The following is a 13,143-nucleotide window of genomic DNA, read 5'->3' as shown; positions in this document are numbered from 1 at the left end:
TGTTAAGAGTGCGTTTTTATATGGTACTCTACAAGAAACTGTGTATGTAACTCAGCCACCGGGCTTTGTTGATCCACATCATCCAGAAAAGGTGTATCTCTTAGAGAAGGCGCTTTATGGTCTTCACCAAGCACCGAGAGCTTGGTATGCTACTCTGTCCAACTATATGATAGAGAATGGTTTTAGATGAGGGGTCATCGATCAGACCCTATTTATTAAGGAAAGGGGGGACGACATTATATTGGTACAAGTTTATGTGGACGATATCATTTTTGGGTCAACTGATCAGAAAATGGTTGATGAGTTTCAGGACGTTATGCGAAAACGATTCAAGATGAGTTCACTAGGGGCCATTAATTTCTTCTTGGGGTTGCAGGTTGATCAAACTGAAAAGGGCATCTTTCTACATCAATCGAAGTATGTAGCTGGCATCTTGAGGCGGTTCAAGATGGAAGATGAACTTATTACCAAGAATCCTTTATCGGTGAATCATGGGATTACACCGGAAAATACAGGACCGAAAGTCAATCCAACTCTGTATAGGGCTATTATTGGTTCTTTAATGTATCTTACAGCGTCTCGCCCAGATATCATGTTCGCGACTTGTTTGTGTGCTCGGTATCAGGCACAGCCGAATATGAATCATATGTTAGCAGCAAAGAAGATCATGCGTTATCTAAAGGGAACTCCGAGTTTGGGCTTATGGTATCCTAGAAAAGATGGGTTCGATCTAACGGCATTTAGTGATTCTGATTATGGGGGTTATAAGAGAGATTTCAAATCAACCTCGGGAGGGTGTCAGTTTCTAGGTAGCAGATTGATAAGCTGGCAGTGTAAGAAACAAACGGCAGTCACACAATCGACGTGTGAAGCTGAATATAATGCAGCTGCAAGTTGTACTTCTCAAGTTGTCTGGATTCAACAACAACTTCGGGACTACGGTTTGCAAATTTCTAACACTCCTATATATGTTGATAATACTGCTGCTATTGCTGTTACTAAGAACCCTGTTAATCATTCTAAGACCAAACACATAGGGATCAAGTACCATTTCATTAGGGACTGTTATGAAAAGAAACTAATAGATGTCCTACAAATAGGTACAACCACCCAAAGGGCTGACTTGTTTACGAAAGCATTTGATAGACCCCGTTTCCTATTCCTATTAAATGTGTTAGGTGTGAAAGATAGGGCGGAGGTTGTGTCCGACAAGGAGTTATTGAAGTAACCATCCATTTTGTATCATTTGTATATTTGCATTTGCATGCTGCATCATCTTTGCATGATACTTAGATTACTTTCAGTTGTGCATGATCATTTTATTTTCTGTTATGCATTTTTAAAATTGAAAAACCAAAAAGATTGTGTTTATTTGCTTTCTGTTGCATAGAATAGTTGAGAAAATTGCTTCATCAGAAAATACAAAAACATTGAAAAATGAAAAAAAAAAAAAAAAAAACCATAAAAAATCTGAAAACTAGAAAATGAGAAGTTGCTATGTGAAATTGGGAAATGATGGTATTACTGGACTTGCATGTTAAACGTTCTATGTAAGAAGTAAGTAGTACATATTTAGTTAATGAATGTTGATAAATTTTGAGGATTGATTTTTGGAATGAGAGGATCACTTGTGCATAAAGTAAATAATCTTGGCAAGGAAATCGCGAAAAGGTTTAAAGCGGTTGACGGTAGTCACCTAACTATCACTGAGAATGTATTGAGAAATGATTGTTCAGGAACTCAACAGACGGTTGAGGTCTCCCCTACTACTATTTATATTCTAGTGAAGGATTGCAAAGTAAGTCCACAAGGTGAGTTTACTCTGTTCGAACCTATACCAGTTTCTATTTACATTTATTGCTTGGGCCGAAAAGCCTTAAGTTAGTCAGGTATCCAAAGGGGGTTTTCTCACTATGAACGGGTCGAAAAGTGCAATTCTATATCACAGACATTTCATCGGTTTGAGAAAGTAATTAAAGGAGACTGCTTCAACGCCAAAGATATAAGTTGCAGTGTGGTTCATCTCTAAGATTGGTGCATCATCATCAAAGTTGTAACTATTAATTTTAAGTTTGCTTTCATTCATGTTAATGTTTGCAAAGGAAAAAGAGCAACATCAGAAAATCCAAAAAAAAAAAAAAATGTGCAAGATCGTGTGGACTTTGTTATTGATTATTTATTCATGTAGATATGCTCTCAAATAAATAAAGATGGTGCACCACATCAAATACAAAGAGTTCGTGCTATACTAGTTTAGACTTCGTATCTATCGAAATTTAAAGTCTTCATGTGAAAGATGATCAAACGTTATGCTGATCAGAACAATTTAAGTTATCTATATCCGAGGGGGAGAAGTGCCAGAGGATCAAATCTAGAAAACTCAAATCATTCTATCTGTCCTGGAAATCATAATTTTAGCAAGTTTTTGCTTATCATATAAAGGGACGTTACATCTATTGTCTGTGATATGGATTGTGCCGATTAATCTAGATAGCCGGGGATATCTTCTGGAGGGTATTCTGATTTAGAATTCCATCACCCCCAAAATCATCATATCATTCCATCATTATTAGCTTTCCACTCAAGCATGGGGTTTATAGCGACTGGTAACTGTGTTCTTACGGAGTATGCAATAAAATTGAGATAAACAAAGCCTTCTGAATCGAAAGGTATAAGTTTAAGGTAGAAGCTCAAGGCTGACAGGGTTGCTAGAAACATCGTGAGATGTTCCTGTTCAATCTAGTCGAAAGTACATCGAGGTGATAGCGGACAGTGTCAATATATTGTGCTCAATTGACTACCTAATAAATTTGTGCGATCTCAAGTGAGGACTAAGTTTAAGATTATTTACCCATGTGCGCAAGTGATTTTCAAAAAGTCTGGGAGGAAAGTCTGATAAGTTTATTGATTTTCAAAGACTGAAAGTGTAAGTACTTGAGAATCAAAATGGAACAAAAAGTTCTGAATGAATGAATTTAAAGATGTTAATAATTGCAAATGATAGTTCAGTTCTGATCCCAAGAAAAATGTTGATTAATTCATCTTCTCACAAAATTATGTGTTTATGTTTTGTTAGCTGAATAGTTTATTCTTGATAGTTTAATCTGTTTTCGTGCTTGTGATATTCTTTATACAGTTAGTTTATTGATTTAATTCATCATATGTATATGCTTGCATTATTTTATTTTTTCAAAGTTTGCCTTATAAAATGAAAAAGATAAAAAGATTTAGTGTGTTTTAATATTTTTGCATATTTCATATTGTATATTTTGCATATCGTTGGTAGTTATTTCATAAACTCTGTATGTGTGGACCAGGGGGAGTAAGCAAGTGTGTAAGGGATTAGTGGAAGAGATCCGTAAAATGAAAAGTTTTATAAGTCGGATATTAATTTATTTGGCTTAGGTTAAAATGCTTTTGGATCTTGAAAGGATGAGTAAAAATGAGATTTTATGGACTAGTTTACATAAGTGAGTTGAATTGGTTGAGAATTAGAGTTAGATGAAACGAGAATTGGAAAACTAGGTTTTAATAATTTTGTTGCAACCGGACGGTTATACCATGCAACCGCACGGTTACACCATGTAACAGTCCGAATAAAAGTGATTTATGGTTTTTGGACTTAACAACTAACCGCACGGATACACATTGCATCCGCACGGTTACATGAGTTTGGGCCGGATACAACACTGCAACCGCACGGTTGCAGGATGGGTATAAATACCCAAAATCAGAACCTTGGGTTGCTAGTGCTCTCATTTGGCTAAAGTGTTAAATTTATCAAAAATTTCAAAGTGTTAAGGGAAGTTTTTGATCTCGTTTTTCTGATTCTACTTGTGTTTCTCATCAGTTTGATCTACAACAGGTTCGTTTTCATCCATTAAAACTTATGTTTTAATTAGTTTTTATTTTTATGAACTTAAGGATCAATATTGTGTGTGTTGATGTGTTTTAACTGAAATTGTTGTTTTAAACATGCTAATCGGAGGTATTAGTTGCTATTGCAATGATTTGTATGATGATCAATACTCGTTTTGGTGGATTTGGGTTTTGAAAACCCTAACTGTTCGGATGAATACAACCGCACGGTTGCACCTTGCAACCACACGGTTGTGCTTGCAATCGAGTATATTTATGTGCATCCGCACGGTTGCACAAAAAATTCATAATTTGAACAGGCCTTGATGCATCCGTGTCAACTAGATCATACCCGTACGGTTACATGTGCAACCGTATCTGTTTCATTACAACCATACGGGTACATGTCAGAAACCCTAATTTTGATTTTTAAGCTGATAATTTTTTGTGGTTTGAATTGTATGATCTATGTGTTGCTTTGACCACTGTTGAGGGTTGTGTGTTATAGTTTCAGGCTATGGCGAACAGGGCATCTCGAAGAATTTCTCAAAGTGAAACTGAGGTTGCTATCACTCAGAGAAGAAGTTTGGTTGCTGATCGTGTTATCCTCACAGGGTGTCGTGTGAGAGCTCAACCAAGATTTTCTGCTTACTGGGCAGGGATAGGCGCTGGAGCTTTTCTGAATAGAGACAGGACTTCTTATCCTAAGCTTATCAGAGAATTCTATGCCAATTATGAGTTCAATGAGAGGAAGGTAAAATGCATTCGTTTGAATATGTTTGGGTATCCCTATGACTGGACTCTAGAAGAGTTTGCTGAGATTCTAGACATTCCTGATGGTGATTTTAAGTTCTTTAGCATGAGCAAAGACATAAACACTGCTCCTAGGAGTTCTGCAACTGGAAATTTGTTTTCTTCATTCGGTTTTGTCTCTGGTTTGTGTAAGTCTGGGTTCAAGTGGCCAAGAAGGGGGCCGGTGATCATACGAGAGGAAAACATTCTGGATGAATATAGACAAATGATGAGAATCATAAAGAGAAATGTTATATTTAGAGATGAGGATGATTTAGAGCTGACTGTGACTGAGGTTCTGATGTTAATGTGTCTGATTAGTCAAATTCCTTTCAACTTTGCATATGTTATGGCGAAAAGGATGACAGGGCTGCCTGGGTCTGCTGGTAGAGGTTTGGCTTATGGTTTCCTGTTGAACAATTTCTTTGGGGATGATGATGAGTTGGTGCATCCAACTGATGAGGAGGAAGTTGAAGCTGAAATTCTATATGCAGCTTAAATGTTTGTTTGGTTTTGATGAATGTCTTTTGGTAACTATGTTTTTTGATGATGTCTCGATGAAACTGTGTTTGTGTAATATTGGTAATTATGTCTTTTGATTATGGATTGATGGTATGTAAATTATGAACTTGATGGACAGGGATGTTTGAACTTGTAATTATATATGACTAGGTTAACTTGTTATGATATCCATGCTTAATGTCTATCTTATGCTCTTGTTTTCATGAACTGTGAACTTGAATGTTTTCTGTTGGATTAAATTCGATTTGGTTGTAATAACTTGATTTTAACGTTTTACTTTTCATGTTATTGAATGTGTTTGACTGTGTGTTAAGTTGTTTTGCAGGGAAAATAAATTTTGTGATTTTAGATAATGAACTGGGTCTTAGGGGGAGTTTGTTGGTGCATAATTAGTCCTCGAGTTCATTATGATCAAGTTCAAGTGCTTTAGAGTTTAAGTTTCTCTGCTAGTATGCAACCGCACGGTTGCAGAATGCAATCGTACGGATAGGAAGGCAACCGCACGGTTGCAAGGTGCAACCGCACGGTTGCAACGTGCTGTGTGTATTTATAGAGGATTTCGGGTTCATTGTTAGGGTTACGTATCCTAACCTATCCTACACGTACAATCCGAATCCATGGTGTTCTAGCATTCAATATAGTCGATCTTTAACATATCTAAGTCATTTTTATCATTAAGATCAAAGGTTTTCTTTTAGGTTTGAGTATAAAACCCAATAACGAGATTTTCCGCACTCGTTATTGAGACTAAGATCGTTTAATCCTGTTTACACGATCCTACAAAAGGATTTTAAAAGTAAAAATAAATTTGAGAGACGTTATTAGCAATACAACAATAACAACATATTCGAGTCCCACGGGGTATGGGGGAGGTGAAACATAGACAATCCTTCCTCTATCTTTGAATAAAAAGAAGTTTTTTTTTTCGAGTGAAACACTCCAAGAGTATAGAAAATACTTTATCTCTATTTTCGATGGATAAGGAGATTGCTTCTAAGACTACCCAAATAAAAAAAAGTGTAAATAAAATAAAATAAATAATAAATAAATAAATAAATAATAAAATAAAATAAAATTAATAAAGAGGAAAAATACAAGTACAGGCAGGAAAAAATTCAAAATTTTAATCCGAAGATAATAAGGACAATTTATACTTCAATGCAAAAAAATAATCCAATTGGAAATATTATTTTCCTTCTCTTCGACACGACAAGCAAAGGGGTAAAACCTAATTCGATTTCTCTCATCACCCTTCTCCAAAACCAAGAAATCAAGAGATGAAATGCCAAAGATTTGTATCTTTACCAATTCTAGCAGTCTTCGTATTAATGGAAATGGTTTATTACGGCACCGTTTTTATATTCCTTGACGATTGGATTGGTTTACAGAGCTCAATTGGCTGGACAAATGCTGTGATCTTCACGTTGTTTGCATCTTTCACTCTTTTTTCATTTTTAGTGTGTGTTCTTACTGATCCTGGTGGTGTTCCATCTGGGTATTTTCCTGATATTGAAACTAATGATGGGTCAGATCAAGAATCCAGAAAAGCTGTAAGATTTTTTATATATTTTTATCAAGTTTAATTTTTTATACAGTTTTGATGATACCCATTTGAGGATAGTCTTTAAAGTTGTTGAATTTATTGAATTTGGTGGTTATTGTGATTAATATTGACCTGGAAAAGTCTAATTGAGAACTAATCTTGAATATGTAAAATTGTTAGGGTTTGCAAATTAGCAACATGAGATGTAACTATATATCTTTGAAACGTATGTGTGTTAAGTTTACTATGGTTAATGGATTCAACTATTGATATCTATGGACCTTAGCTTGATTGCCGAATGCATATTAGTTGTATTGGCGAACTTTAGTCAAAGTGATACTACTATGAAGGTTAATGAAGTAATGGGACATGATCAAAGTTAAATGTGGTGCAATATTATTAACTTTAGCTTATGAATGTATTTGCTATAATCTATTCTATGTTGCTTTTAATATTAGATTAGAAAGGTTAGTTTTTTATCGAATTGTTTAAGTTTGGCCGTTATGCTTGTTGGTCGGTGGTGAGCATATTTTTTTGTATGTAGATGGACTCTTATAGCTTAAAGTTGAAACCTTTTTTCCCGTAATTAACACAAACCAAATACTAATAAAATTTTACCTAATGAAAAGGGACGACTAACATTCGTGAGGTTGTTCTTCTATTCAAAATGACATACTATCATGAGGTTCCAATTATGCATAACTTTACTATAAGTCAATAATATATAGAAACATGATAATCACACTCTTACAATCCATATATAAGATTGCTAGTGTTTATGTTTTTGGTATGTATGGAGTTTGAATCTAATCCTTATATTAGTATTGCATCCTTATTTCATTAATCCTATTCAGTCCACAGTCCACACACAACTCTAACATCAACTAAAACAACCTTTGTAATATTAAAATTATAATTAACTTGAAGGGTAAGAAAAATTGGAAAATAATTGGACCTGTATGGCTGTATCACCAAAAACTTTTTCTATTTGAATGAAAGAACAATTAAAAGAGTTATATTTTTTTAATCTTTTTTTTTTTTTTTCCTTTCTAATACTTGTTAATTTTGGTTTGTTCATATTATGATGCATTTTGCAGGAAGCCCTTAAAAAACGATGTGACAAGTGTTCTGCGTACAAGCCTCCTAGAGCACACCATTGTCGTGTTTGCAGAAGGTGTGTCTTGAAAATGGTGGGTATGAAATTACATTAATGAACATTTTTTAAAAAGGAGGTATAGCTTGACTTTTTAGGTCAAGCTTCACCTTTCAAATGCAAGAACTAATATGCTACTGTATTTGTTATAAACACACCTTCTTATTCTTTTTTCTATTTTTATTGGGCGCTTATACGGTTTGGTATCAAACTTGAAATATATTTATAGGATCATCACTGCACGTGGATTAACAATTGTGTTGGTCAGAGGAACTATAAAGCCTATTTTCTTCTTGTTCTGTATGCAACTATTTCTAGTCTGCATTCTACGGTATTTTCATACCTACTATTATAAATTGTTATTCATTATACAACTTTCATTTTTGTAATAAACTAATAATATCAATTTATATAGGCTATAATTGTTGGTTGTGGAGTTTATAAGGATTGGGAGTCTGCCGGGATGACTCGCCTCAAAACCTTTTATGTAAGTTGCTTTTATTTTTATTTTTTTATATTTTTATTAAAACTTCATTGTGTTAGCTAATACATTAAATTGAGATTAGTGAAAGTAAAATTAAGATATTGTTAGGCAAATGTTGTATTGTTAAAAGACTTTCGGGCGTATTTATGTTTTATCAGATTACATCAGGGGTAATGATTTCTCTCTTAAGTTTGACACTTGGGACTCTTTTGGGCTGGCATATCTATTTGTTGACTCACAATATGACTACAATAGAGGTAAGACTCTTTTTTTGTTTTTTTTTTTGACGTTTGGTTAACTGCGCAACATTTCAATTTATTGAAAAAAGAATTGTACGTAGTAATTTTTTGTATTTTTGCTAGTATTATGAAGGAACTAGAGCAGCATGGTTGGCTAACAAATCTGGACAGATTTATAGGCATCCTTACGATGTTGGTGTGTACAGAAATCTTACAGTGGTATTGTCTTTTTCTCAATTTTTTTATAGTATACATTATTACATTAAGGCGCAACCTTTTATGCTTAGAGTACTCACGTTCATCCATCCGTCTTTCTTTTGACAGGTTTTAGGTCCAAATATATTAAAATGGTTTTGGCCGTCTGCGTTGAGCCATGTCAAAGATGGAACGAGCTTTCCTACTGTTCGAGATAGCTTATAAACTGATTCTTATAACATATTTCTCAAGTTTTGATATCACTTTTTCGGTTGATACTGTGATGAAGAAGGTAAAATAGGAAATCTGTGAGATAAAATGTTTCTGTTTCTGTAATCTGTACATGTGTCTGTAATGAAAAGGGTCTAATTTGTTATTGTTGTTTTTGGTTCCTTATTAATTAGGTAGTTTGTTGGATCACGAATTGGTATTCTAAAATCACGATGTCTGAAAATGTTTTAATTGAAGTGTTACTACAAGCACATCGAGTTTTTGTTTTGCCAGTTTATCTTTATCGTGTGGTTTTTTGTCTTACACCGGATAAAGCGTTACAGATACAATGAAGTAGTTTTCGAAGTATATTGCAAAGATATGTATCAGATCCTTACTCGCATACTGCTTGAAAAACGATCAAAGGAAGCACGTTGTTGAGAGAGAATACAGTTTTGTAAGTAGCAGTACAATCTTGTCAAAATATATTCCAACATATACATATATTCTATGTTGACAATATAGTTTTACTACTCTGTATAAAATGTCCATCTAAAACAAGTCAGATGGATAGGTTTTCTGGTTCATGTTTAATAACAATAACAATCATGAACTGTTATCGTAAGAGGACATGTGTTTTCTTCTTGTGGTTGTCCATCTATAAGACCATTTTTAATGGTGATGGAGTATTTTATGGGGTATAACGGTGATATGGTATGGGTGATGGAAAAAAGGGGAGGGGTGATCAAAGTTTGATAAGTGGTGTGTTAAATTATGATTGAAAGCCGTGAGTAAAGGAAAGATGAAAAGAGAAAAAATAAAATAAATAAATACTCCGTAATATTTAATTGATGATGCATGTGGCATCAATCATGCTCCCAAACTTTGATCTCATCACACCACGTTAGGTTGAGAACGTGATGGCTTCACGTTTTGACTAACACGCTGCGTTAATGAAGGTCTAATGGGTATCTTATAGTTAATTTTGTACTCTATTGATTTATTCTTTATTTTATAATAAATTCATTTGGTAGCTATCCTTAGAAGAATACTTCAGCTTATGTAGCTCAAAAAAACAAGTGAGACGTGGGATTTCATTCGTTGACAAAGATGTTATCCCATTGCTAGTGGGGTGCAAAATGCCTGTTCATTGCTAGGGTGGCTAACGAAAATCCCAACAACGTTCGTTATGGAACGTTTTCGACAAACTTTTGTGGGGGTTATATGATTTTTGAGAGAGAAAAAAGTGGCGTTTATAGTTTATTGGAGTATATTTTACTTCTTTTCCCGGTCAAATACCAATTATATCCGTCAAATACCAATAATATTTTGTTACGTTACAACACTCTTTCACAACTTTCATCACTACACTATATTTTTCAAAACTTTAACACCCTAAATTTTTCATCATTTAATAAATAGGCATTGCCCGTGTTGGAGATAATCGGTTAAGGAAATGCACAATGGTCCCACATCGAAAACTGATAGAAAGAAATGTATGTATATAAGCTTATGGGAACCTCACTCTATCACCAATTGGTTTTAGAGAAATGTGGAACTCATGAGCTTATAAGTTGTACATTATAGTGGACCTTTAACGATCCTGCAGCCCCATGATGGTGGACCTTTAACGATCCTACAGCCCGAACGCTACGTCGATTAATCTGGGTATTTGGTGGAATTCAGTGCAGGTTCGATCCTCAAAATGGGTTTTTCTCAATGCAGTTTCTCCCGACACGTGCAGTCACTCACTCTTAACATGCTATTCGAAAAAAATTCATCATCTAAAGTGTCACTGTTACAAATGTTGTAGAAGTTTAGCACACACCCTCTTGTGAGAATATACTTGTACTCGGAGTATTGTTTAAAAAAGGAACCACCAGAACTTTAGTGGGTACCCAACAACCCACCAATATTTACCTAACAAACCGTACGACTAAAATACGCCGCCTGCGTATTATTCCAATTCATCTCCCTCGCATTTTCCGTCAAACACAAAATTATAAATTCTAATCCCCACAAACAATTTTGGATCTATATGCACTATCATGTCTAACGCTGCCCGAATCGTACCAATTTCATCTTTTCAAGCACCAAAATCACTCAACGTTCAATCCAACCGTGTTTTGTATTCAACTTACGGATTCGTTTCAGATTATTACGAGTCTTTTAAGATTAATAAAGGTAATAATCATGTTAACAATCGAGTTGTGCGTATGAAATCGTTGACTGATTTTAGTCAGCAAGGATCGATTTTAGGTCTTCATGATGGCGATGCTGTTTCAATTGCTCTGAAACCTATTTTAAATGAAAATCAATTTGATCATGTGATTGCTGAGGCTCAACAACTGGATGAATCAGTCGTGATTTTGTGGTATTTTATTTATTTCTGTAAATTTTTATTTTTATTATAAACTAAAAACTATAAATGTCTATCAGTCTATGTATATCAGTATATGTATTGAACTAATGTTCATCTAATAATTGCACTAATGTTGAAATGCAGTTAGGCTAACAAAATAAAAAACTAAATGCGCAAGTTTTAAAAACTTAAAGGACTAAAAGTGTAGATTCTCTTTCAAAATGCTCTTTACTGCACCTGAAATTCGTGCAGTTACCAGCACTGATGTTATGAAATACGAAACTCATACTTATTTGGTTTGTAGGATGGCAAATTGGTGCAGGAAATGTATATATTTGAAACCGAAATTGGAAAAATTAGCAGCTCATTATCATCCGAGGTTGTCTATATACTTGAACATTCCCTTTTCGAGATTATAGTAAATTGAATCAATGCTTGAATAAGTCATTAATACATTATTATTACTAATGCGCGCATCTTTTTGTGTTATGAACAGAGTACAGTTTTACTGCATTGATGTTAACAACGTCCCGCATAAGCTTATTGTTCGTGCTGGGGTCACTGTAAGCCTCTCTTAGCAACAAAATTACTTGAGTGTTCATTAACATTAACATTAACATATGTTTTATAACATAACATAATAACATCTAATTTGTGCAACTTCATTTCATTTGACTCGATGGGATCCAAAACTATGCAGAAAATGCCAACAATACAGGTACATAAATTGATTCGACGTATACTAGTACATTAGCAAGTTGTTTTCTAGATTGCATAACTAAGTTTTTTAGTAATATGCCATTACAGCTATGGAAAGATAGCAAGAAACAGGCAGAGGTGATTGGAGGCCACAAAGCTTATCTAGTTGTTAATGAGGTTCGCGAAATGATAGAAGATGAAGGCGAACCCTAGTCTTTTTCCTCTTTGTTCTTTGTAATCTCTTTTTGACTTGCAGCAATGGAAACATAGAATAGAAAGCATGATCTTTTAAGTTATTGGTGTTTATATATAAATATCAAGTATATAATCTATATATCGAAGAGATTAAACAATAAAATCATTTCTGTCTTAAGCTACCAAAAAAAAAAAAAACCATTTGATCTTTGTAGCATTTTGAGAAATCTGAGCAAAATGGCTCTCGTCTCGTGATCTCGGAGATATTCAGCTAGCCATGCTCTCGTTTTGAAGTAATGAATGTTTCCCATATGTTCAAGGTTAAGCCAATGCAATGCACCAAGATTGGACCTTTGCAAGGGTTGGGAACAGAAATAGTAGATTGGCAATTTGGGCAGTAATCACTAATATGGGTCTGATAGGTTTTTAACCACAATTATACTACTCCGTAACTTTTTTATACACTTTTTTGGAACAATCACACACTCCCTTTTTGTCCACGATGAGACTCGAACTCACAACTAGACCAAAAGCCCTTTGGTTTTCCATACATTATTAGTTTGTCATATATGATTACCTGTAAGCAGTGTTGCAAAAAACCCGATTCTCGCCGATTAATCCCCGATTAATCATTTTTAAGAGTAATCCGTTCCGATTTCTAAAAATTCGTTTAATTAAACGGCCATTGTCAATTGATAGGTCAAAATCGAATTTGGTAATCAAATTTGGTTAAAGTTAAAAATGGTTAACATTTTAACATGAATTGAACTAAAACTTTATAGTTTTGAAGGAAAATAGATAATTTTAGACAATTACGTTAGAGTTTATTTTTATATTTATAGTTTTTTTCTATATTTACACATATAATTTTTATAATTTATTATTTATATG

The 13,143-nt window shown here is 34.2% G+C and overlaps 3 protein-coding genes across 4 annotated transcripts; all 3 read left to right on the top strand.

The window, feature by feature from the left end:
• Window positions 1-292: 292 nt before the first annotated feature.
• Window positions 293-1,228, top strand: LOC139869233 (uncharacterized mitochondrial protein AtMg00810-like). The gene is made up of 2 exons (XM_071857551.1): window positions 293-907; window positions 1,004-1,228. Exons 1-2 carry the CDS (start codon window positions 293-295, stop codon window positions 1,226-1,228), a joined length of 840 nt encoding a protein of 279 aa, XP_071713652.1.
• A 5,131-nt stretch (window positions 1,229-6,359) lies between these two features.
• Window positions 6,360-9,248, top strand: LOC139866858 (probable protein S-acyltransferase 15). Its single transcript, XM_071855151.1, has 7 exons — window positions 6,360-6,722; window positions 7,813-7,905; window positions 8,098-8,199; window positions 8,284-8,355; window positions 8,511-8,609; window positions 8,715-8,810; window positions 8,916-9,248. The coding sequence occupies exons 1-7, from the start codon at window positions 6,450-6,452 to the stop codon at window positions 9,009-9,011; spliced, it is 831 nt and encodes a 276-aa protein (XP_071711252.1). The 5' UTR covers window positions 6,360-6,449; the 3' UTR covers window positions 9,012-9,248.
• A 1,642-nt stretch (window positions 9,249-10,890) lies between these two features.
• LOC139867156 (thioredoxin-like 3-2, chloroplastic) lies at window positions 10,891-12,353 on the top strand. 2 transcript variants are annotated; one of them, XM_071855487.1, is made up of 5 exons: window positions 10,891-11,370; window positions 11,663-11,737; window positions 11,855-11,921; window positions 12,059-12,076; window positions 12,166-12,353. In XM_071855487.1, the coding sequence occupies exons 1-5, from the start codon at window positions 11,045-11,047 to the stop codon at window positions 12,268-12,270; spliced, it is 591 nt and encodes a 196-aa protein (XP_071711588.1). In that variant the 5' UTR covers window positions 10,891-11,044; the 3' UTR covers window positions 12,271-12,353. The 2 variants fall into 2 exon arrangements, with proteins under 2 accessions (XP_071711588.1, XP_071711587.1); XM_071855486.1 differs by having other exon boundaries at window positions 11,663-11,740.
• Window positions 12,354-13,143: the final 790 nt, after the last annotated feature.

The sequence above is a fragment of the Rutidosis leptorrhynchoides genome, chromosome 9, assembly GCF_046630445.1.
Source record: "Rutidosis leptorrhynchoides isolate AG116_Rl617_1_P2 chromosome 9, CSIRO_AGI_Rlap_v1, whole genome shotgun sequence".
Lineage (NCBI taxonomy): Eukaryota > Viridiplantae > Streptophyta > Magnoliopsida > Asterales > Asteraceae > Rutidosis > Rutidosis leptorrhynchoides.
Note: the sequence above shows the minus strand (reverse complement) of the source record. Positions and strands in the feature narration are given on the sequence as shown.